This window comes from Peromyscus californicus, unplaced genomic scaffold (assembly GCF_007827085.1).
Source record: "Peromyscus californicus insignis strain IS unplaced genomic scaffold, ASM782708v3 Scaffold_5__1_contigs__length_169319896, whole genome shotgun sequence".
In the NCBI taxonomy this organism is placed as follows: Eukaryota; Metazoa; Chordata; class Mammalia; order Rodentia; family Cricetidae; genus Peromyscus; species Peromyscus californicus.
Window position 1 is genome coordinate 33,412,921 of NW_026294573.1, and position 25,666 is coordinate 33,438,586.

Sequence of the window (25,666 nt, forward strand, 5' to 3'; positions counted from 1 at the left end):
AGTCACCCCAAAAGTTTTGAGTATTATTACACTAGCATCTCTGCAATAGCCATAGTTTATGGCAGCTACAGCAAAAGTGGAAATCCTGTTCAGAAATGTCTGTGGACTGACAAAAATATCAGAGAATAAATTTGGAAAACAGTTTGTGAAGAATAATCGGCTGAGCTCAGGGCACTTCTGATGTAACTCTCACCACCATGATGAAAGTAGAAAGTATGGGCATTCAGGAAACTGCAGACACAGGTCTGCTTCCAGGTATACAATAGAGTCAGGGCTCCAGTGTCTATGTGGTATTTGGTCAAAGCACCTGGTTGGAATGGTTGCTTGTGAACATCATACATCATTAAATTTGCAATTATCTTTCAAAAGTTTCATTCCTCCAGTAACTAAAAAACAAAATAGATACTCTTTGCAACCAGATAGGTCTGGTTTCAGATTCTGGATTTGCCCAATATTTGCCCCAGGTCCTTGACCGCTTTCAGCCTCTGACCCCAGGTTCCCTCATTTGTAGAATGGAGGCGATGCTGCTTTACATGGGGAGGTGAGCAGTGACTAGGTCCCAGGGTCCAGAACAGGGCTTGGCACCAAACAAGACCACTGGCCGCTGTACAAATTTCAAGTATGGTTTGAATGTGAAAGGTCCCCATATCAGCTGGTGATGTTGTTTGGGAAGGTTGTTAACCTTTAGGAGGTGGACCCTCACTGGAGGATGTGGGTGGTTGTGGGGAGGACCTTGAGAAATTTATGGTCTGGCTCTACTTCTTATTCATTCTCTACTATCTGAATGTGGAAGCAATGCAACCAGCTAGCTTCCATATGCCTTTCCTGCCATGATGAATTGTATCATTTTGAAACTATAAACCAAAATAAATATTTTCTCCCTTAAGCTGCTTGTGTAGGGGTATTTTGTCACACTAGGCCAGCACAGGTCACGGCATAGCCTTGTCTGTGTAAAGTGTTGTGTTCTTACACAAATTGAAATTGTTGGATTTCAAACTTCTTAAATTAGCTGGGAAACTTTATTTCATAGCTCTTGAAGTAGTCCAGGTCAGAGGCAATGAAAGAATAAATTGAGAGCCTACTGCTACTCTGTAGCACAGATGGCTCAAACTGTGGAGTGTCACTGCCTCCTATAGGTGGAGAGGTGCACTGCAGCCCAGTTCTACGTGCCATCTTACAGGAAAGGGAATATTTCAGGAGTGATTTGTATCAAATGTGAAGGATAAAAACAGCAGACACAGATAAAATAAGAAAAGTTGAAAGAGACTAGTAGGGCAAGGGAGAACCCCCATGGGAAAGGGTTGGAATAAAGTTCTAAAATGGTAAAAGCATCTCACCAATAAAACTTCCCAACTATGTCCTTTGGAGAATTGCTCTTTACCTTGCTGAGACTAAACTTTCTACAGTACAGTAGAAGCTTGTGGGAAAGTAGGGAGACTTTCCTGATTACATTATTCCAATTATGTTAGGAACACAAGAGCAGAGAAACCCAATGAACATATTTCCTTATAAGGTCACAACTTCCAGAGAAAAAAATCTGTCCCGTCCCTCAAAGCTGGCTTTAATTCTACAAACCTAGCAAGAAGACAATGTGGCTTTAAAAGCTCAGCACAAACTTTAGCATGATGACTAGAACAAGGCTGAACTTACCTCTGTCATGCGGGGCTTTCGGGAGCTGGATGGCACCAGCCTTCCTGCCTCAGGATGCGGAGCTGTGGCCATGGTGTATGTCTCTTTGCTCACTTTCTGCTTAGATCTCAGAAGGGACAAAGCAGCTTTAGTGGAAACCCCTGGAAGGTTGGGGTTGTACAAACTTATGCACCAACCAGCGTAAACAGAGGACCTCCTATCTGCATGCTGGATGTGATTTGGCTTAATGTAGTTTAAATAGCACCAACTGACATTAGTGGTCGTGTGGAGGCTGGGGAACTGAAGTACCTTCTTTGAGTCCGTACCTTCTTGCAATTTGGCTGGTTTGGGGGAAGTGTCTGACAGAGGCAGAGAGCTAGGGGGTGCCAGGGGAGGGAGGTCAGGCTGTTCCTTTGGATCTTCTTTCTTTATACTCAGTGGAGGCAGCCCTCTTCGGTGAGCTTTGCTAGATGGTTGAGCATATTCTTTCAAAGCCTCTGAGCCTGGGGCTGTCCCATGGGGCAATGTGGGATAAGAGAGGGGAGAAAGCTCTTTTGGGTCGGATGGATCTGAAGGCAAGCTAGACAGTGTTTCTGCCTCCCTCCTGCTCTGGCCTTGGCTGCCCACATAGGGCTTCTCTGTCCTCTTCCTGTCCTCTGTACTGGTCAGCACCACACTGCAAGTGCTCACCAGCTCCAATTTTTCATCTGCCTTGGAAGCCTCCTCCTCTTTTACTCTTTTCTGCTGCTGGGTTTCCATGGTAAGTTCAAGACTGCCAGCAGGAGAGAGGACACGCTTGCTTCCACCGGCTGTGGATGAGCACCCCTCCAGGCTCAGGGTACCCTCCGAGGACAGTGATGTGCCTTTCCTCTCAGGCACTCTCAGATATGGTGTCTGGAAACCTCTGCTTTGCTCCTTGCTTATGCTAGATGGTCCAGGGCCAGCCTCATATACCTCAGCCCCCCACACAGTCATCCCTTTGGAGGAAGGGTCCTCATACTTGGTAAGAGCCATACTTGCTGAGCTGCCTTGAGACTGTGTGACCAAGATCTGAGACAAGGTGGTATACATGGCACTCCCGTAGGACGGCATGTGGGTCTGGATGCGGACGGGAACAACCAGTGACACCATAGCATCTGGACAGGCAGGCAGGGTCAATGTTGGGGCTGATGTGGGAGCTGGGGAGGTAGCTGGGGGAGTCACAGGGGGCAGCTGGATGTCACTGCTATATTCTGTGCTGCTGGAGGGGCCAGAAGGTCCTGTTGCCAGAGGGGCCAGGCTGGTTGTGACTGGGGGCAAGTGGCTTTCTATTTCACCAGGGAGCTGCAATGCAAACTGGGATTGTAGAGGCAGGAAATATCCAGAGAGGGTTGAGGAGGCAGGGCATGGCATGGGGAGGAAGGAAGGGGGCTGCCGGAAGGGGATATCTGCAGGGTGAGGCAGGAGCTGGGGGAGATGGAGCTGGCTGGGGTGTAGCACAGTAGGCTGCAGTGGAAGTGGTGGAGTCTGGAACAAGGAAGGTGGGAGTGGGGGCATGGAGTATGGCGAGGGGAGGAGGCTGGCCATGGCTTGAGTGGGGAAGAACTCAGAGGACTGTTCTTGCTCCTGAGGCAAGAGGTGCTGCAAGGAGAAGAGGGAGACTGGTGGGGGCAGCTGGGTGCCAGGAGGTCGGAACACTTGCAGGGCTTCTGTGTAGGGTGGGCTGGACCCCAGTGGGGGCCTGTCCTGTATCTGGCTCTTGCCTTCTGAGGGCCCACCTTGTATGGTAGTCACGGAGATCTGGGGCACGGAGCTTTTGGTGGGAGGCTGGCTGGCTGAGGGCTCCTCGCTGCTCTCTTGTTTTCCCTTGGGGGTGGCCTCCAGCTCTGCTTCTGGAGGTCGGCTGAGGGAGGCCTGTCTCACCAGAAAGCATTTTCTTCTTTCTGGTGGAGCGGCTGGGGGTGGCGGAGCTGCAGGCACTGTTACAGAGGGTCCTGTCGGGGACAAGCTGCCATAGTCAAAGGATTTGCTTCGGGTCTCAGTCATGTGTGAGGAGTGGGGCACATTGGGGCTCTGCTCTGAAGCTGACCTTCGCATCTCTCGGGCGTGTGGGTGGTGGCTGGGGACAGTCAGCATGTGGGTGCCCAGGGTTTTGGAGCGTGTGTCTGATGAGGGCCCAGGGGCGTCAGCTTTTCCGTGATCCTCCCTGTCGAAGGAAGCCGAGCGGCTGGAACCACTCAGAGAGATGCTGCTCTCCTGGCTTGGGCTTCGAGACAGAGGCACGGAGGACTCAAAGCTGGACTCCCCTGAGGACTGTGCCATCTCGGCTAAGCGGAGTCTCTTTTTCTTGGGTGGCAGCTTCTCTGCTGGGAGCTGTGCCAGCGTCTGGCTGCGCTGGGGCCACTGGAATTCCTCTGTCTTCTCGGGCTCCTTTGGGGGTGGCTCGGGCTCTGTGTCTGGCCTGTCCGGCTCTTCTGTCACCAGGATCTCTGGAACCTGAATGTTGGGCTGGCGGACCAACCGCGGCTGCAGGGAGTGAGCTGAGCGCCCATGGGGGGCAGGTGGTGGGGATGAGAACTGGGCCACGGGCTTTTCTTCTTCCAGGCTGCTCGGCTGCTCCAGTGGGTCAGACTTCTCAAAGGAGCTGGTGTGCTGGATGACAGAAATTTCTTTGGACATTTTTCTCCTCTCCTTCCCTGGTTCTGATCCAGTCCCTGGCTTGGGAGTCCTTGGCTGGAAGCTCGTGGGTCCCTCTAAGGAGGGAACTGATTTGCTTGGTTCTGCTGGTGACTTGGTGGACTCCAAGGGAAGGATACGAGCTGGGTCTGATGGGCCAGGGCTGCCAAAGGCAGGTGGCTCTTCCTCATCCCCAAGGCTCTTCTCCTTCCGTCTTTTTCTCAATGGAGTGAGTTCCAAGGTGGCCCCTAGTTTATAATGCATCATCTGGGACCAGGGCTCAGGCTCAGCCTGAGTCTTTTCCACTTCATGAGCACCTGCAGAGTGGGCTTTTGTGATTTGGAGCTCAGAGCAGTAGTACTTCTTATGAGCTTCATAATTATCTCTCTTTTTGTACCGAGCACCACAGATGGTACATTCATAGCTCACGCCTTTTGTTTTCAACCCCTTCTTGGTCTTTTTGGTAAGGTCGCTTTCCTTGGATTCTGGGTCATCAGAGGGCTTGGAGGTGGGGTCTTTGCTGCTTGGTCCAGGCTCCTCGGAACTGTACTCACCTCCCAAAGGTAGTTCAATGGCTGGCTGGCGTTTCAGCATCCGTGGGTGGGAGGTAAACATGGGACTACTGCGGCTGGGGGTTTCGGGGTCAGCAATGTGGTCGTCGAAGGAGTAGCTCCCACGGAAGGTATGGTGGGGGGTGCTGATGGTGCAGGCTGCGGAAGGCATTGAGTGGCTTCTCAGGAGAGGCACAGGGTGCGTGGAGCTGGGCGGGTGCTGGAGGCTCAACAGCGATTGTTGTTCGGGCTTCGTCTTCTCCCCATGGGATGATAGTGACTCCCGGTAGAGGCTGGATTTCGGGGACTCCACGCTGCTGCGCCTGGTCAGAGAACTCCTCCTGGGCTTCACACTGTCAATCTCACTGGTGTCCACCACAGCCTCATTGATGGTGATGAGCTTTGTGATGTGTTCGATCACCTGTGTCCGGGGCACAGACAGAGGCACCAAGCTGGGCTTGTCTTCAGCAGACAGGGGCAGCAGGGGCTGGGTGGAGGTGGATGCCAGCATGGAAGTCCGCTGCCCAATCCGCCCACACTTGCCAAAGATGATCTCTGCGTAGGACTTGGCATTGGTGTTAGGGGGGCTGACCTGCTGCTCAGCGCTCTCAGAGCGTGAGAAGTACCCAGACTCCGTGCTGCCTTTGCTCCCTGGGCTCAGGAATGTCTGCTCCTCAATCAGCTTCTTCCTCTCACTCAGGCGGAGTGCCAGCTTCTGCTTGATGGTGTGTGTGTCTTCGGGTTTATGGGTCAGGGGATGTTCCGATGAGGCTTCTGCAAATGGGGTGGGGTCCTCAAGCGATGGTGCCGTGCTTGACTGGGACAGAGAGCAGCGTTCCTGGCTGGAACTGTGGCTCCCTGAGCTGTATAAGCCACTTGAGAGCAGGGGGTGCTTAGATTTGGGGAGAACCTCTGTGGGGGGACCTGGTGTGGTACCAGTTTCCTCCTCGGAGTCTGTGCTTTCTCCCTCGGTAGGCTCCTCAAACTCTTCCCCAGGGATCCTCTCCATCTCCAGCCCGGGTGGGTACATCTCACTGCTGGAGCCGGAAGCCAGACCGGCTTTGATGCGGTGGGCATGGGACTTCCTGTGCTTATAAAGGTTACTCTTGGTTTTGAAGGAGAAGCCACAGGGGCCACAGGGGTAGGGCCTCTCGCCCGTGTGTGAACGAATGTGCTTCTGGAGCACACTGGGCTTGGCGCAGGGCCGGCTGCAGTACTGGCAGATATACTTCCCTGGCTTCTGTGGTTTCCTCTCTTTCTTATGTGCCTCTTCTGTGGGCTTCAGGGAGACCTGGGAGGGACGGGGCACAAAGACCTTAGGGATGCCAGGCAGGTCCTCGGGAGGAAGGATGGAAGCATGGGATGGGATGAGCTGGCCCTGCGGATGTAGCCCAGGGGCCACAAAGGAGCCTGAGGGTCCAGGCCTCATGGGGTCAACCAGCTGCCACGTAGACCCCTCTAGGAGATGCTCTGGTTTGCCAGGGGACATGAATGCTGGTGTCAGAGGGTGCTGTGGAAACTGTGAGATGTGGACTGAGGCCTCGATGGAGGGCCTCCGGGGAGGCTTCTGCTGCTGGCCGGTTTTCTCCTGAGAGCCTTCTCTAAGAACCACCGAGGGGCCTGAGAAAGGCTGCGGGGTTAGGAGCTCCTGGGTGGCACTCTCTGAGGGAGCAGTGGTGCTGCTGCCTGGATACGGGACGCTGGAAGAAACACTAGTCTGAATGGCTTCTCCTTTGGTCAGCCGCTTCCGGGGACTTCCATCAGCCTTCTTGGTGCACTTGACGCTTTGTTCCGGATCCATGACCTTCACAAGACTTCAGATGCTACTCAGGGAGTTTGGGGTGGGTCGCATTTATGAGCAATCCAAGAGTCCCGAGGTGTTTAGCTTTGGCCACATTGGTCAAGAGCTGTGGAAGCCAACCCCACGATGGCTTTGGGGGTTGGACTTTTTTTTTTCTCTCCAAGTGTTAGTGGCTGCAAGTGGACTCAGAGCAGGTCTTGGGGTCCACACTGTTCATATTGGTGTGGCATGGCCCTCTACTCTGCAGACAGGAAGCACACTGGCATTTTCTGCCTGAGTGTCTGTCTTGAAAACAGCATGAAAGATGTCAGTATTGCCATTGAGTGGGTTTGATTGGCAGTGACAAGCGGCCCCCATGAGTCCCCTGTGTGCTGTGTGAACAGCTAAAGGTTGGAGACATCTGTCTTGTCATCTCTGGTCCTGGCTGGAGAGGTGCCACACTGGGATGCTAGGGCAGCTCGGCTCTGGCCTCTTCTCCCCTTGAGTTCTGTATTGGAGGTTAACAGGTTCAGAGGAGAAATCACGGTCTTCTATGGGGAAAAAAACACACACACAACAAAGGAAAAAGATTTACTGAGGCTGTCCACATGTTGGGCAAACAAGGTGCAGGGTTAAAGCTGGCTAAGACTCCCTAAACATTAGCCAGAGACAATTCAAGCAGGATGTAGAACCCCCAGCTCCCTGTGGACATCCTGCACCACTGCCTCCACAGAACCAGTACTTCTGACACTGGTCTTGTGGGGTTACTGGGGGCTAGAGGCCTGGGCCCCCATCCCTGCCCTGCAACCCAGTTCCAGTGAGCCTGGGCCTGCCAAGCCTCTGCTGTGAATCTGGAATAAGGATAACAGAAGTCCTGTCTGGACTGCTCCTGTGGCCTGCAGCAGAGTTCATGAAGAAATGGACAAGGATGCTGCCGAGGAGGGAGAGATGGTCCTGGAGGGGTGGGGCAGAGGAAGAGCCTGAGGATGCCGGGATGAGCTTTCCAAGGGATAGATTGTTAACCATTAGTTTCTCTGGCCCTAGATATGCATGTCCTTGAGAAGTATCACTCACTCCCTATCTTGTTTTTGGGCAAAGCAGCAAAGGACGGGGAATGGCCCATGGGGGCACCTCAAGCTGGCTGTGACTACCAGATTGATCCCAACACTCTCCAGGAAATGGGGAATCTTCCAGAAGATCTCTCCAGCTTTGCAGTCTTTTTTTCGGGTTTTGGTTTTTCGAGACAGGGTTTCTCTGTGTAGCATTGGTTGTCCTGGAACTTTCCCTATAGACCAGATTGGCCACAAACTCAGAGATTTGCCTACTTCTGCCTCTCAAGTGCTAGGATAAAAGGTGTGTGTCACCACCACCCAGTACTTTGCAGCCTTTTCCTGTTCCCCAAATGTGCAAAGGTCAGAATGGAGGTCCTTGTCAAGTTGGGAGGTAAATGGCCTGCAGCTCTTGAGGATAGCTGGATGTTGGATAGTCCAGTTTCCCTGGGTTCAGAAGGATTCTCAGAGTCCTTCCCTCTAGGGAGGAAGTCAGATTTCAGAGTTGGAGGCCACTGTGACTTCATCTCACACACCTTCCTATCATTCCAGATGAGCAAACTGTGGTCCAGCCAAGGCAGGCGGCTTACTGAAGGCCCGGACTCTTGTTTGCTTGTTTGGTTTTTGCTTTTGGCGGTGCTGGGGATCAAGTCTAGGGCTTTGCACATGCTTGGTAAGCACCATTGACCACTGAGCCACCTCCCAGCCCTGGATTTGTTTTTGAAGCAGGATCTTGCTATGTAGCCCAGGCTGGCCTTGAAATTACAACCCTTCTGCCTCAGCTTCCAGAGTATAGGGATTCATCTGTGCCCTGCAAGGTCTCAGATTCTAAGAGACAATGGCAGCACCTGACCCAGGCCTCTGAGGCAGTTTACCCATGGTGCCTTTCTTCTGTGTTGCCCACCTCATCCTCCTGTGAGGATTTCTCTGCTTCTGTCTTCGGTAAGTGTTCCCTGCCCCTGGTATCCTGACCCAGGTTCCCTCCTTCCCCTGGCAGAGACTTGAAGAACTCACACACTACACTTCCACAGAGGATGAACAATTCAGCAAGGCTCAACCTCCTGTCAAATGCCAGTAGTTAGGGCCTGGTTTTTGCTGTGGGAGGCAGATGACCTTCTTTTGGCTAAACGTTACATCTTGTAAATGTACTTCTTTTGTGTTTTTGACATCTTTATTCTGCAAAGAGTGTAAGGTAATTACAATAATCTATAATTAAATAATAACCACAAATAACAAATTGGAACCAAGAAAACATAAATGGGAGCAGCAAGTTAGGGTTGGTGGGGTGAAAGAGTTTTGTCGAGCCAGTCATAAGTACTTACAGAATTTCTATAGTTCAGCTGCACATTTTCATATGTGCTTCCTGGCAGTCGTGGAGAAAAGGGAAATGTGATCTAGTGTAGAAAGGAAGCCATGGAGGAAGAGAGAGCTAAGTTCCTTGCAAGAACTCAAGGGCTGCTAGGAAAGACCCTTTTCATGTGACACTTCAGTCAGGGGCAGGAAATGATGAAGGTCCTCTCTGCCTTCAACGACATCCTTTTAGCAAATGCAGGTTTTGCCAATGGAAGCCCAAACTCAGTAAGGGGTATTTTTCAAGGACTCAACTCTCTAGCTTAAGCAGCAGAGTTCTAGAGATGAGGGGACCATGGGATGCAAGGAGCGCCGAGTTTGTCCTAAGAGCCACACAATTTAGTGGCAGTGCCAGGCTTGTCCCCACCTCAGTAACGTTCCCTGTGGCTCTCGTGAGGAATGGGCACTGAAGCCTAGGGCTCCCTGTTGGTCCACAGGACACCACTGTGTCTGCAGCAGGGAACACGTCAGGTGTGTAGAGTCTGAATGCAGCCCTGGTTTTTCTGCTTCTGTCTGAACTTCACTGTGCTGCTGGAGGGGAAGTGGGGGGTCTGGCTAGGCTGGGCCCTGTCCTGGTGGCACTGCCCTGCTTTTCTCATCTGAGTGAAGGGAGACAGAAGTGCCAGGGTTTCTAATGTCTGAGGAGGGGTATGCTGTATACCTTACAGGGGAAAATTGCTCTCTGGGCTGGGCCTTCCAGCCTTGTTCATTGTGTCTTTTGGGGAGGTGTGGAAAGGCCTCTGTGTGCTACGTGGTAGTAGTGGATTGATTGTTATTTCTGTCTCTCTATTCTTTGGTACAAGGGCCTGCAAACTCAAACTGGTGATAAGCATTGCTTCTTCCAATAGATGGAGACCCCACAGCATGCCTGGAGATGAGGGGGCCAGTTGGCAGAGGAGCACACATTGTCTGGTACTGTGGTTTCCTTCCATTTAACCCCAGCACTATCCAGGGACAGGTAGGGGAGGTGGTTGGGGTCTGGTGTGATTCTCAGGACCAGGGAGAGAAGATAGGATGCTGAGGGAAAGAGATGACTATTGGGCCATCAGGTTACTCATTGGGACTACATTGCCTGCCTAGGTCATTAACTAGCCTATATCAGGGGCTGGGTCTCGTTCTTTCCTAGAGGTTTTTTAGGGTCCCAGGGTGCAGAGTCAGGACCTCTGAGGCTCCAGGTCACACCTTTACTCTGCATTCAGGGCCCCTGAACCATGATGGGGCCAACCAGTCATGGCTACTCAGGGTCTCCAACCTCAGGGCCAGTACCCTCTGTGTCCTGTTCTACCATAATGTAGGACAGGTGCAGGTAATTGTTGCCAGGGCATTGGAAGGGAAGTGGGGACTGAAGGTCTTGGATCAGTCTTGGATCATGTCAAATTCAGATGTGATGTGAGCAGGTGTTGGTTACTCTTTAGCAGGACCTAGCTGACCCTTGTGACCTAGACATGTGAAAAACATCTCTTTCCCACTTGCCTTGGTTCTGAGCATGTCTGAAGTGACAGAGAAAAGGACACTTTACAGATAATTAATGAGAACACCAGATAAATCTCCAGAATAATGGAGCAGAGTTTCAGGGCTCCCTTTCAAGCCATGGAGAAGACAGATGTCCTTTACAGATGGTCACAGAATAGCCACAGGGTTCATGTCATTTGCCCCTGAGGCCATGGTCCCTTAGAAGCCAACTGATAACCATGAGGAGAAGCTGGTTTTCAACAGCTAATTGGTTAATAAAGCAGGCCAATCAGCGCCCATTCTGGAAACTTCCATAGGCTTGTCTATGGAAACAATTCAACAAGAAAGTAGTCAGAGCTCGCTGGGGCTAGAGCCATCAAGGTCTCAGGGAAAAGCATGTAACAGAGACTGCAACAGGTTCAAGGCAAGGTGGCCTGAAGCCTGAAGATAAGTTGGAAAACTCCTTTGAAATCTAGTTCTACAATGACATGGCCAGAACCTGAAGGGGACACCCTGAGGCTGGGGGAGCCAGGAACTGGGCCCTGTCAGGCCAGGTAGGCCACTACCACTGTCAGGACACTAGCTGGGACCCACTTCAGGCTCTAGGCTGAGGTGCTAGGCAACTGCCCAAGTGAGATAAGGTTGAGGTGAGGCAAAGGCAGGAACTTCATGCCCAGGGAGCTCTTATGCAACCTTCAGCCTAGACTTAGAGGTTCTGACAAGGTTCTTTGCTAGTAATTAACACCTCCCACCCCAGTTATACCAAAGTGTGGTCACAGATTTTACTGCTAGTCAATAAAGCATGCTGATCTCAAATTGCCAGCAAAGCGAACCTTTCCACTTTGAATAGATGGGAATCCAGGACTCAAGACCACAGGCTGGACAGGACGTGAGCAGTAAGCATTCTGGCTTCACGACACCGTATTATCAGTGTCCCCTAAAGATGTCTGTGTGGTGTTTGTGTTCACACACTTGTGTGTGGGCAAGACTGAGTATGGTGCCTCACTTATGAGGTCAGATGGCAGCTAGATGGGGCAGACATGAGGATGTCAGCCTGGAGATTCGGAGTGAAGTGGTCAGGGAGCCGCAGAAGGAAGCTGGACCAGAGTGAGGTCAGCTCCCCAAACGATGAACAAAAGAAACCTTTTCTCTTTACCGCTTTACCTCAGGTGTTGTGTTATAATAAGCAAAACTTAGTACTCATTAGCCTCAGTCACTTGGACCACGTTTGTCCCTGTAGTAACACATGGGGGAAGGGGCTGCTCGCTCTCAGGGACACTCAAACAATTTTCCTTAGACAGCTCATCTCTGACTCTTCTTCTTCTTAGTCTTAAATTCACCTCTCATGTAATTCTGAGACCTAGAGAGAGGGCTTTTGATTTCTGAGCACTGATTAAACACCACAACCTGTTTGTACAGAGGGGAGTGCAGGAAAGCCTAGTGGGTTGTGTCTGGTTGAGATCTGCCTTCCTGTGAGACCCGGGGACCAAGGTGAAACTACTGTCATCAGAGAGGTTGAAGTCTCCGGTGACATCCACAGAGAAACCAGGAACAAGATTCACAGCCATTACGCAGCAAGGATAAAGCCAGAGTGCGCTGTCCTGCGTCGGTCACCCTGGGATACTGGTGCAGTGATAAGAGGCGGTGATGGCGCACACCCAGGTTCTGGGTCTGGGACATGGACAGGGACTTCGAATCCCTGTTCATGTCAGGACTGTTCTTAGGGATCTGAGTAAACCAGCTCATCTCTTCTCCACGACAACCCCGCCGCCAAGCTGCCTCCGCAAGCCTGTCTTACATATTAGGAAACGGAGGCACAAATCACAAAGTGTCCTAGCAGCAGAGCCCACAGCTGAGTCAGGGCCACCAGGTGCCTTCTGCAGTGGAGACCCTGCGGGCCTGGGTCACACAGCCTTGCAGACAGGGCTCATCTCTGAGTCCCAGCACCAATGGAGGGCAAAGCTTACCACTCCCAGCAGCCTTTCTTCCCGCCCTGAGGGCTGGCCTTGTTAAGAACTTCTTCGTGCTTTCTTTTACCTGGGAAAGTGTCTACCACGCTGATGTCTTGCTCCTGTGACGCTGAAAAGGAGCCAGCACTGGTTCAGCAGCTGTCTCAGCAGGGGCCTGGTGAAGCCCAATGCCTGGGGCTAATTCGCAGACTGGGCTGCCCATTGTTATCTATCTAGTTAGCATGCCACCCTCCTAGCTTGTCATTTATTTATATCTGCCTTTTCCAGAAGCATCCAAAGCGATGTCTGGACACCTGAGAGAACTCAGTGGGCATTTGTGAACTTAGGTCGACCTATTTTATCTTCAATGAGCCAGGAAGTGCTAGCGAGGAGACCCTGGGGAAAGCAAGAGCCAGTCGGGAGACTGGGTCAGACTCGGGTCTTCTGGCCACTGCTCTGTGCCAGGATCGCTGCCTGGAACAGACCTGGATTCCACAAACCTGCATGCCTGTCAGCTTCCAGCAGGCCTCCAGCTGCCTTTTGACCACATTTTGTTTAAGTGACAGGGGTTCAAAAGACACACCCATCCACAAGCTGCCTAGGTAGGTAGTTAGGGTTCTTCCGTCTACCATGAAGGGCAACATATAGAGCAAGCTACAACAGGGCAGGTGGCAAGACGGCTCAGTGGGTAAGGGTGCTTGCTGCCAAGGCAGATGACCTGAGGTCAATCTGGAATTTCTGGAATCCGCATGGTGGGAGGAGAGACCCGACATCCACAAATTGTCCTCTGATATCCACATATGTACCATGGCACACATGTGCCCACACATATACACACAGTTGATAGATAAATGCAATATTTTTTTAATTAAGGAAAGAACACATGGCAACATTTACCACACACACACACACACACACACACACACACACACACACACACACATATACCAGAGAAGCAGGCACACACACACACACACACACACACACACACACACACACACACACACACATATACCAGAGAAGCAGGCACACACACACACACACACACACACACACACACACACACACACACACATACCAGAGAAGCAGGCACACACACACACACACACACACACACACACACACACACACAGAGGCATGCAGGTGGGTGCACACACATAGAAACACACATTCTATAAATGTACTAGGAAGGCAGATCACTGATGGTGACTGCGCATGCCCACAGTGAACAAGGGCACTGTCTACAGTCTCTGTCTTCCCTCCTGGGTGGCGGGTGGCCATTGCTGTCCAGCAGTGGTGTGCAGTCACAATCGCTCTGCAACACACTGCTTCCTTTATCTGCTCCACCTCAAGTAGTTCATGGATCTTCTCAGTACAGGGCCAGCCCAACTGAAAATGGCCAAAGTTAAGCCCAAATGGAAACAAGACCTCACCACAAAAGCTAAAACTATAAAACTCATAGAAGAAAACACACAGGAAAAGCCCTCTGGTATTGGAACTGGAAATTTTAAAAAGCACAACACAAAGCAAAACCAGGAAAGATTAAACTGGATGACATCAAGGTCAGTAATGCCTGTATGTCAAAGGTCAAGCCAACAGAGGTGGGTGGAAAAGCTGATAGAATGAGAAAATGTTTGCAGTTATATCCCTGACAAAGACCCAATACCAGGCACACATAAAGAGTGCCTACGATCCAGTAACAACAAAGGCAAGCACATCAACTCCAACAGACATTTCCCTGAAGATCAAAAATGACCAATAAGCTCACGAAAAGATGCCTAACGTTGCCGATGATTAGGGAAAAGAAATTCAAGCCAGAGCCCAGTGCCTTCTCACTCATGTTAGTCAGCAATGCTGCTATCAAGAAAGAAAGGAGAGTGTGAAGTGTCTCTGTGGGTAAAGAGCCTGCTGAGTTCAGGTCCCCAGCACCTGGATGATGTCAGGCAGGCTGCATGGAATGCCAGACCTCAGGAGGTAGAGAGAGAAGACCCCCAGAGCAAGCCGGGGCTAGCTAGACAAGCCCAATATGCAAGCTCTGGGTTTGAGTGGGAGATTGTGACTCAATACACACAGTGGGAGTGATCAAGAAAGGCACCTGAAATCAGCCTCAGGCCTCTACATGTACACATACCTACCCATACACCTGTGCCCACCTACATGTGAACACATGTACATGCATACACACCATACACATAAAAAGTGTTGACAAGAATGCAGAGGAACTTTGAAATTGCTTTGCACTATTCGGAATGAATGATTCAGCCTATATGGAAAACAGAGAGGCAAAAGATTAAACACAGAATCATGGGGCTGATGAGATGGCTCAGTGGGTAAAGGCACTTTCTGCCAAACCTGATAACTTAAGTTTGATCCCTTGTATCCACATGATACAAGAAAAAAAGTGATTCCTATAAGTGGTCCTCTGGTCTTCACGTGTGCATGTATATATATTTGTGTGTGTGTGTGTGTGTGTGTGTGTGTGCGTGTGTGTGCGCATGCATGCACGTGTGTGCACATGTGCTGGAAATCTAAACTCAGGTTTGTGACGCAAGCATTTTACCCACTGAGTCATATCCTGAGCCCCTCAAATAGCAATGATTTTAATAGTAGCAAGAAGGAGCTTATCTTAACAGCCAGTCCACATATGCTGTGAAGTTTTTTCCCTGTGTGACTATGAGATCCAACTTTAGGTTTTACATTTGAGTCTTTAATCCACTGAGTTGTTTTTACAGGTGTGGTATAAGTAAGGACTCAGTTTCATTCTTCCATATGTGGATAGCCCATCCCACATCTACACTGTGTATTCTTGGTGCTCTTGTTGAAAGACAGTTGACTGTAAAATGTGGCTTTATTTTGGGATCTCTATTCTGTTCCACTGGTCTATACCATACTGCTTTGATTACTGTAGCTTTGTAATATATTTTGCAACTGAGAGGTGTGATGTTTCCAGTTTTTTAATTCTTCCTCAGGATTTAGTTATTCATAGGAGTTTTGTGGTTCTACGTATTATAAAATTGTTTTTTAATCTTTCTGTAAAAAGTGTGTTAGGCCGGGCGGTGGTGGCGCACACCTTTAATCCCAGCACTCGGGAGGCAGAGCCAGGCGGATCTCTGTGAGTTTGAGGCCAGCCTGGTCTACAAAGTGAATTCCAGGAAAGGCGCAAAACTACAGAGAAACCCTGTCTCGAAAAACCAAAAAAAAAAAAAAAAAAAAAAGTGTGTTAGTATTTTTATAGGGTCTGCACTAAATCTGTAGATTGCTTTGAACAGTATGGAAATTTAATAACATTAATTCTTCCAGTCCATGAACATGTGATGCCTTTCCATTTGGGTCTTCAATTTTTCTTATTCAATTTTTTTCTTTTAGTTTTTGGTACTACCTGCTGGAGTGTTAAAGCTGACCCCTGGCCTCTCAGACGGGTCTTGAGACTTTGCTGTGTGGGATTGGATTCTCTGTCTAATGGGATTACTGTATGGAGAGTGGGAGGTGCCTCTCTATAGACTTTCTGAAGAGTGAGGAGCATGGCAGCCAGTCCAGCTCATTGCTTTGTTGGTGTTCAGCTTGAACTATGCTTGGCATTCCTGGGATGAAAATCACTTAGATGTCTGGATCCTGGGACGTGATGTTTTTGGCTCTGATTCTGTTTATACATTTCATGTGTATCCTATTTTCTTAAGACTTAGCATATTTATGGCCCATGGGAGGCTTCCTATCTTGTTTTCAGAGCTATCATGATGTCATTCTCTCAGAAATACCTTTTTAGCTCATCATGATGATTCCTAGGGAGAACCTGGAGTTCCGGCAGTCAGGACAGAAAGGACTTCTAATGGAGAAGCGTCATCTCGGAACTCTGTCATGTCTACCTCATGGCACATCTGATGCTCCCACATTAGGGTCACTGTTCTCCTGGTAGCCTGATGGTCCATGGATAGCATCAGTGATCAGACTGCTCAAGGCGCCTCAGGCTTCTGTGTAGATACCTGACAGGCTGGTCTGACCCTTTCTGTCTCAGGGACAGCCTTTGGAGGAAGCCTATCCATCAGTCCCATCCTCTGTCAGCCACAGGAACTGAGAGTCAGTGTGTTGTCTACTCTGAATAACCCAGGAGAAGGGTTTCCATCACATGCTCTACACCAGTGGTTCTCAACCTTCCTAACGCTGCGACCTTTTAATAACAGTTCCTCATGTTGTGGTGACCCCCCAACCATAACGTAATTTTGCTATTGTTATAAACTGTAAGTATTTTTGGAGATAGAGATTGCCAAAGGGGTCGGGTCCCATAGGTTGAGAACCACCGCTCTAGAGGCTGTTCAAGGCATACCTGATTCCCAATGATTCCTCAGTTTAGGACTCTGTAAGGCTTATTTTAGGCAGACCTGACCACCTGATTCTCAAGGTGTCTTCCAGGGGGCTGTATCTCTAATACCTCTCTCCATTCTCTCTTCCAGTCTGTGTAAATCTTAGAGTTCTCCCAACATAAGCCAATCCCATTGGCTGACATGCCCTTCCTGTATCCATGTGGCAAACTCCCCAATGTCTTTCCTATCCAGCTGCTAGTCAGTCTCATAGGTCAACTTGGTTAGGTCATGGTCCTAGATATTTGATCAAACATTATTCTAGAAGGTTCTGTGAAGCTATTTTTCAGGCGAGACTAACATTTAAATCCATAGACTTTGCACAAAACAGAACACCTTCTATCATGTGGGTGGGCCTTATGAATCAATTGATGATCCTAACAGAAAAAGACTGGCTTCTCTAGAGGAGTAAGTGACTGCTGGCAGGCTGCCCCTGTACCCTGCGGGGCCTCCTGGGGCCAGCGCTACAGACTGTGGACTTGCCAAATCTCAACTATAGGAGCCAACTCCTTAATGTCAATCTCAGTTTCATTCTCTTTCTCTCCCTCCCTCCCTCCTTCTCTCCCTCTCTCCTTTCCTCCCTCTGTCTCTCCCACCCTCTCTCTCTCTCCCTTCCAGGATTGTTTGGAGGACTCTGTCTCGAGTGCTCACCACCACAGTGTCTGGCACGGATGGTGCCGTTATCATCTCAGGGGCTTCCCATTTGCTTCTTTTGTCACAGGCTACAATTTATTTTCTTATCAGTCCCGTTGCCAAAGCCAAGGCTTATATCTACATGATGTGTGTGTGTGTGTGTGTGTGTGTGTGTGTGTGTGTGTGTGTGTCCCCGTTTCCCTATTCTATTGGTTCTGTTTCCTAGAAGCCACACGTTCCCACACTCCCATTCTCCACTGAGCTGCCTTGAGCTGCTGGCATCTCTGCTCCCGGACACAAAGCCCCTCTCTCTTGCTTCTCACAGGGTGGAAACTTATTTGTTCATAGGCTTTTCTCTCCCTTCGAGGTAAGTTCTTTCAGCGCAAGGAGCCAGTCTCATTCGTGCCCTCGTGCTTTGTAGACACACAGATGGCATCTATCAAAGGGTGGATGAATCTGTGAGAACAGGATTGAAGCTGGTGGCTGACAGGGGTTTTCCAGGGTGGAGAGCGGAAGCTCCCATCCATCCTCTTAAAGGGGACACTGTGGAGAGGCCAGGGACAGACAAGAAGATCAACACCTGAACACTTGGCTTGGGGGCAGCCTAGAGACAGGATACTGACAGCCAGTAAGGTGGTGCCTCAGGCCTCACACCTGAGTGGCCTGGTGTCTCCAAACACAGTCTTGTAGAGGATTCCATGGGTCAGGACACAGCCAGGCCAGTTCCTTGAGGGCCATGGGAGTTCAGTTAATCTTAATAAATACTGAATTCCAACCTTATTTTTGGGTCAGGAATTCTCACTTCAGGCCCTGACCCAGATCTTCCTGTTTTGACAACTTCTGAATTCTAAAAGCCCTTGGGGATAGGCCATGCCCTCTAGGAGCAGGTCTCAGCTGTCCTCCAAGCTCCTGTTCTGTCCTCACAGGGCAGGAGGCTGGGGTCCTGTACACTTTTCCGAGGCTATTAAAAAAAAAAAAATAAACCCCTGCAGTTCACACATCCCTTCTCCACTCAAGCCAAGTGATTTTTTGAAAATTCCACCCTGGCAGAAGGCCACAGGCTGTGGGTGGGGCCTGGGGCCAAAGATGAACACAATGGGAACTCTCTCTCTCTCTGTTTTCCAATGCCCTGAGCACAGGCTGCTGGTTGTGCATTGCATTATGAACAAGTGAGTGAATGAATGAATGAATGACTCCAAATGCTAAGTAGGATGGACCACAGCATAAGCCTGGTTCCTCCATTATAGCAGGCCCATGAAAAACCGGGAGAAAATAAACAGCCTGCTGGAAAAAGCCTGGTGGTTGAAAGGATGGATTTTACCGAAGGACAAACTTCAGAGCAGCGGGGACAGTGACAGAGGGCCTGGCTGAGGCGAGCCAGTACACTGTGACCCGAGGCACACTGGATCCTCAAGTCTGAGCAGTAGATAGTGGTTCTGTTTTACAGGTGAGGACACTAAGGTAGAAGAAGTGACAGACATGTCACCACCTCCTCACATCACTTCAAGGAAACAAGGGAAAACTGGAGTGCTGTGTGAGTGTAGGGAGCTAGAGACATAGCTTTGTTCTTATCTTGCAGGCGACTCAGTTAGGTCGACCTCTAGTGAGAAGAAAGAGGGTGTTATGTACAATTGGATTCTGGGGTCTGATCTGCAAAGACATTTTGAGTCCATCTTATCCCTAGCATGGATTACTCCAGCAGGACCACCCCTGGCTCTGACTGCCTGCTGACTCCCTGTGCCTATGGGCACTGGTGCTCTGGCTCTCTGGGCTCTGTGCCTCACTCACCCTCTTGCCCATTCTCAAGATACCCAGTGTGTCCACCCCACCCACCATCTTCAAGCTTCCACTCTTCTACCTCTCCATTGCACTCTAGCCCCTCTCCCCTCCCTGCCTACTTGCAGGGGTTCAGCACCCCCTCTGACAGCTGCCTACTCTCCATTCTTTGTCTAACTTAAACCAACCTGTCACCAATTTCTCCCTGAGGTCACCACTGTCACCCTCTTCTTCTGGGATGGGCCTCCAGCTCCATTTCAGATGACACCAATGATAACCAGAGTATTCCCACCTTGAATTAGTGTGGCAATTTAGCTTTCCCAGCTTGTCTCATTTGTTTCTACCTAAACTCATCCCTGGGAGGGAACTAGTTTATGACAACTTCATCTGTCCCTGGACTGTAAGCACATTGTCTAGACATCACGTCATGACTGATGAGTTCTTTAGAACAGCCTCCCTGGGAGGACCCTTCTCACCTCTTGTGCAGATGAGGGGACAGAGGCAGAAGCAGCTGGGATGGATCCAGGCATCTCCTCAGCCCATCTTCCTAAGAACTCCAAATGCCTGGCATCTGACTCATCTCTATATTCCTGTCCTGTCCTGAGTCTGAACAAGTATGGTAGGCTGGAGGCTAGTGGATATGAGAAATGACCCCACAAAGGCTTAGCTGCAGGGCCACTGCAGGGCCACTGCAGGCCTCTTACAGAGTGCCAGGGCACCAGCCAGCCCTCATCTTCAGTGCTAACAAGAGCCCTTCATGCAGAGCCTGAAGAGAACTCAGACAGGATGCTACATCTAGGCCAGCAGGGTTAATGTAGCTGCTCTTCCTGGCAATTACCCAGGGAGACTCCTGAGGTACTTGGACAGAGACAAGGCGGGCATGCCCCAGGGAGTGGTTAGTGGAGGCCGTAACTAGAAGGGCTGGTCACCAAGTCAGCCATGCAAGATAAACACACACTGGTCCATGTCTTCCTGTTCAGGGTCAGCCCTGCTCCCACCTGTCCACACACCCTACCCAATCACTGCTCAGAACTCCATCTCTCCCAGTCCCACAGTCCTCTGCCTGGGTTTCCCCAGAGGTTTGGGTTCAAGTATATAGGGCTTCTCTCCTCCAAAGGACCTGGCCCTGCCTTCCAGCCCAGGTCCTTCGCAGTGCCTTTTTGTAGCAACGACAGCTACCAATGCTTTTTTGACCTGCTTTTGAGTTTTCAATTGATACGTAATTTTATACATTTATCAGCTAGGATGTGATGTTTGATCCATATATGCACAACATCATGAATGAACGAGGAAATCAGCATAGCCAGCACCTCATTCAGTTCCCCTCTCTTCATGATAGAAAGCATTTGAAATCCTGTGGCTAGCTAGTCTGAAACACACATTACATTCTCTTGACTGTAGACACCTTCCTGCGTGACAGAGTGCCAGGGCTTGCTCTTCCTTGTGACCTGGTCCCCACTGACCAGGTCCCTGCCCACCTCCCTGACTCTCTGGTAACCTTCATCCTACTCCACACTTCCGTGAAACGAACTGCTCAGATTCTACGTTGCAGTGGAAGCTGTCAGTGACGGCTGACACATGCTGTGATCGTGGGGGTGGCTTGTGACTGTTCATACACACCCTCTCATTAGACATTTTCACAGAAGTGGAGGGCCTGTGTCTGAATCACCTTCAAGTCCTGTGTCTGACACCGAGTAGGCACTTGTAGGCGTTTGGGAGTGAATGGTAGATGAATGGATGAAGAAAGGAAAACCTCAGTGATTGGACAGTTTATAGATGTCACCTCAATTCTGAATTCTTAACTTCTGAAACAAGCAGGTATATTAACTATTACTAAATAGAATTTTCTAAACTTGTTTGTGTTTTGAGACAGAGTCCTATGTATCCATAGCTAGCCTGAAACTCACTGTGTAGACCAGGCTGGCTTTGATCTCACAGAGGTTTGCCTACCTCTGTCTCTCAAGTGCTGGGATTAAAGGCATGCACCACATCTGGAAATTTTTCTAAATTTTGATCCAGCCTCTTTCTCACTAATATGACTCTTTAGAGGTGTCATTTACTTTGGGAAAAACTAATACATAACAATATACCATAAAATTCATCCTTTAAGAGTATATACCATTTATTATTTACTATTATTATTATTATTATTACATTTTTTTCTTTGTTTATTGTGCTTGTATGCGCACGCATATACAAGTGTCATGGTGAGCATGTGGCGGTCAGAGGACAACTTGCAGGAATCAGTCCTCTCCTTCCACATGTGGGTCTTGGAGACTGAACTCACGTTGTTAGGCTTAGCGGCAAGTGCCTTTGCCCACTGAGCCACCCTGCCAGCTCCACCATTACTTTTTGAGTTAGGGTCTCACCCTGTATCTCAGGATGATGGACTAGAACTGAGTAGGTGGCCCAGGCTGGTCTCAGACTCTTGTCTCAGCCTCCCAAACACTGGGATTATAGGTGTAAGCCATTATACTCAGTAAAAGTTACGTTTATACAACACTACAGTCTTCCTGCACCTCTTGTGTTGGGGACTAAAGCCAAAAATCTCATTCCTGCCAGGCAAGTACTGTACCACTGAGCTGTATCCACAGCCCATGTGCATCTTTCTATCAATCATCACAAAATTTCTCAGTCATCTAATTCCAGAACACTTTTATCACTCTATAAAGGATCCCTGTACCCATTAGCAGTCATTTCACACTCCCTTTCTCCAAGTCCCCATAGGTGTCTATCTCTGTGAGTTCATCTTCTCTGAAAATTTCACAGAAATAGAATCATCCAGCAATGTGGCCCCTTGTGTTTGGCTTCTTTCTCTTGGCATAAGTGTCTTAGTCCCTTGATTTGAGAACATCAAGGTTGCATGATGTTTCCTAGAGTGCCATGACCTCCAGTGACTCTGAGGTTATGGTGTTCACAATGATGCAGTGTCTTGCCTAGTTTTAGATCAACTCACACAAGCTAAAGTCATCGGAGAGGAAGGAACCTCAGTTAAGAAAATGCCTCCATAAGACCAGGCTGTAAGGTATTTTCTTAATTAGTGATTGATGGGCTAGGACTCAGTCCATTGTGGGTGGTGCCATCCCTGGGCTGGAGGTCCTGTGTTCTAAAAGAAAGAAGGCTGAGGAGGTCATATTCAGCAAGTCAGTAAGCCCTTCCATGGCTTCTGAATCAGTTCCTGCCTCCAGGTTCCTGCCCTGTTTAAGTTCCTGTCCTGATTTCCTTCAGTGATGAACAATGACATGAAAGTGTAAGCCAAATAAACCCTTTTCTCCCCAGCTTGCTTTTTGGTCATGGTGTTTCATCGCAGCAATGGAAATCGTAACTGAGCCATGTAGGTTGGAGCCGCTGCTGTGACACACACCCCTCCGTGTCCAGCAGCGGGTACACAGGCCTGGCCAGTGGTGCAGTGAGACAGAAGTGTGCTCATGACATAGACTGCAGGATGAGAGTGGTTAGGGGCTGATGGACTGTACTTACAATATCCTTTGGGGGCCGAGACCCTAGAGAGCAGTCACCTAAAGTTCCGATTATCTGATGAGGAAATGGTGTCAGAGGCCAGCAGCTCAGGGCCTGCCAATCTGGGGGTAAAGGAAGAACTTTGTTTCTCTCATGACCCAAAAGCTCATTGGTTGGTTCCTATTTGGGAGTGCAAGACAGACACTGACCACCCCAATTGTTCAATGCCCTATCTAGCCCAGGCATCCTTTTAGCAGGGAAGAGCTCCTAACAGCAAACCTCATAGGCCAAGCAGAGCCGAGAAGGCTTTGGCTGTCGGTCATGCATGGGTCAATTAGCTAATCCCATCTTTATCCATTTGCAGTTGTTAACTCGATCACAGAGGTTCAGTCAGCGCAGTGGACGTGGAAGATCTAGACCAGGAGGGGAAGAAGGAGGCAGGTGAGCAAGTAGAAAGCCCTTCATGCAGTTCTACCATGCAGTTCTCTGGCAGTCAAAGAAGGACAGCCTAGGGAGCGGCATGGTCCCAGCGTCTCAACCACAGACAGACCAGAGTGCTCCTCGGCCCTGAGATAGGAAGGCAATTTCTTCCTGGTTGTTTTAAGTTGGGAAGCATTCATTAAGCCACCACCCACCTCTATTTCCCTGGCTTCCATGCCAGTTCTGGGCTAGGCATTTGACTTTCCCAGGGTCTAAGAACACCCCGTGAGCTTGTCTTTAAGGCATTAGCTCGTGTTTGAGACATGTGCCTTCTGGAGATATTCATTCTGAGTCTTATCAGAGACGCATACCATCATATACTGTTACTCACCTCACATTCACACTGACTTGAGTCTCTCTTGTTTCAGCATAGCCCCATCCTAAGCAATGAGGATCCCAGGAATATTGCCAGCATCTTTTTTTATTGAATTAGATAAACATAAAGAATTTCACCCCAGTTCCCAAGTCCCTCACGTTCTGCTAGTGTTCTATGCCTAGGCATTATTCTCTGAGGCCTGCTGCGCATGTGACACCTTATGAACGGCAAAGCCCACCTTCTCCCTCTAAGGGACCTGTGAACAATACCAGGCCAGAACAAGGCAAATGCTAGGTCCCAGGTTTGGTTTCTTTACTGCAAGATGGGCTAGATATGATCAAGGATATGTCATTACTGAAGGAGCCCAGGAAAGAACCCTGGGCAGAAAGGCATGGGCCTCACCTAACTCCATGGGAAATCTCTGAGGCAGGAGGAATCCAGCACCCGGAACTCTGTGGGGGTGGTAATTTCAAATCAAAATGACAGTGCTTCTGAAAGAGAAGGGGTTAAGATGGGGAGGGCTCTGAGGGGCTCTACTGTAGTTGTTACAAGGCGGTAGGCATTCTGGTATTCATTATATTAGCATATATTAGACTGAAATACTGAAAAACATATTCTATGTGCGTTGTTCTAGTTGCTTTCTATTGCTGTGATAAAACACCATGAGCAAAAGCAACTTGGGGAGGAGAGGGTTTATTTCATCTTACAGCTTGCAGTCCACTGTTGAGGGAAGTCAGGGCAGGAACTGAATGCAGGAACCTGGAGGTAGGAACTAAAGCAGGCAATGGAGGAAAGATGCTTACTGGCTTGCTCTTGAGGCGTACTCATTCTACTTGCTTATGCAACCCAGAGCCACCTGCCTATGAATGGTATTGCCTACAGTAGGTTGGGCCTTTCCCATCAATCATCAATCAAGAAAATCCCCAGACTTGCCCACAGGCCAATTTGATGGAGGGTTCCTCTTCCCAGATGACCCCCACTTATGTCAAGATGACAAAAAAAGATAAACAAAACAAACCAAAAACAATCAGTGGGGCATGGAGAGATGGCTCATCAATTAAGAGCACTTGCAGCTCTTCCAGTGGACCCAACTTCTACTCCTGTGGCAGCTCACAACTGTCTGCAACCCCAGGCCCAGGGGATCCAATGCCTCTGTGGGCATCAGGGATGCATGTGGCAATCAGACATACATACAGGCAAAAAACTCATACACATCAAATAATAATAGTAATCATAAGAACCAACCAGTGCATGCATTAAATAAAAAAAGAAGTCCAGGCTCCCTGTAACAAATCAGTTTTCTCAGCTAATATCACACTCAGATCCCATCTCAAGTGGATTGAGTGGCTTTGATTTCCATGATGGCTCCACCCCACCTGGCATCTTCTCTATCTGTCAACTGTCCCTCCAGTCCCAGAGTATCTGGTTCTCAGTGTGGTGTGGCCACCCAGGGCAGAGTCCACAAAGTATCACTGTGGGCATGGCTTATATGGCCCAAAACTGGGTCTGGCTGACTCAGCCCTGACTGGAGCCATGTGGCCCTGCAGATGGATGCCACATCAGGGAAATGAACTACTTGTACAACTGAGCCACCAGCCAATGCCTTTGTACCCCTCCTGCAGACAGGACAAGGCATATAAGCTGTGAGGTCTTCAGGTTCCTAGGGACCTTCAAGGGCACTGGTTTGAGCTTCCTGCAAGGCTCAGAGCTCTTTCAGAGGCTGAACCCAGGATGGTACCAATTACCTTTCCTTTTTTCCTTCCTTCTCCCTCCCTCGATTTATCACTTTCTTTTTCCATCACTTCCTTCCTTCCCTCTGTCCCTTCCTACTTCCTTCTTTTGTGAGTAGAATGAGGTTAAGATGGGCTAGCCTTTGATTTTATGAAAATGGCATTACCCTATATACATTTCTCTGCACTTGGCTTTTCTCCTAGATGATCTTTCCAGATCAAAGTTCAGATCTTTCTTTTTAGCAGTTAATGCGTACCAGACACAATTGTAAATATCCACACACAGCAATTCAGTTACTCCTCCTAACAAGTGTAGGGTAGAACTATTATAACCTCTACGTAACTGAAGAGGAGACTGATAGTGAAGTCATGCAAACTAACTTGTAAGTGGTGGGAGCTAGAACTCAGGACCGGTCTTCAGACCCTGCAATCCTCACTGGGATACCACATTGCTCTTCTACAGAGGCACAAGGTCTGCTTGCTCCTGCTGAATGGCAGGTGA

The 25,666-nt window shown here is 49.4% G+C and overlaps 1 protein-coding gene across 10 annotated transcripts in view; it reads right to left on the minus strand.

Annotated features, from left to right (window-relative positions):
* The window catches only part of Hivep3 (HIVEP zinc finger 3), a 428,230-nt gene that overhangs the window by 33,583 nt on the left and 368,981 nt on the right, over positions 1-25,666 (minus strand). For 9 of the 10 annotated variants that reach the window (XM_052717846.1, XM_052717845.1, XM_052717849.1 and 6 more), the window contains one exon: positions 1,651-7,166. In XM_052717846.1, the coding sequence (XP_052573806.1) occupies positions 1,651-6,636 (4,986 nt within the window). In that variant the 5' untranslated portion in view covers positions 6,637-7,166. Of the gene's footprint in view, positions 1-1,650; positions 7,167-22,917; positions 23,052-25,666 lie in introns of all 10 variants that reach the window. The other variant, XM_052717852.1, reaches the window with a different exon arrangement.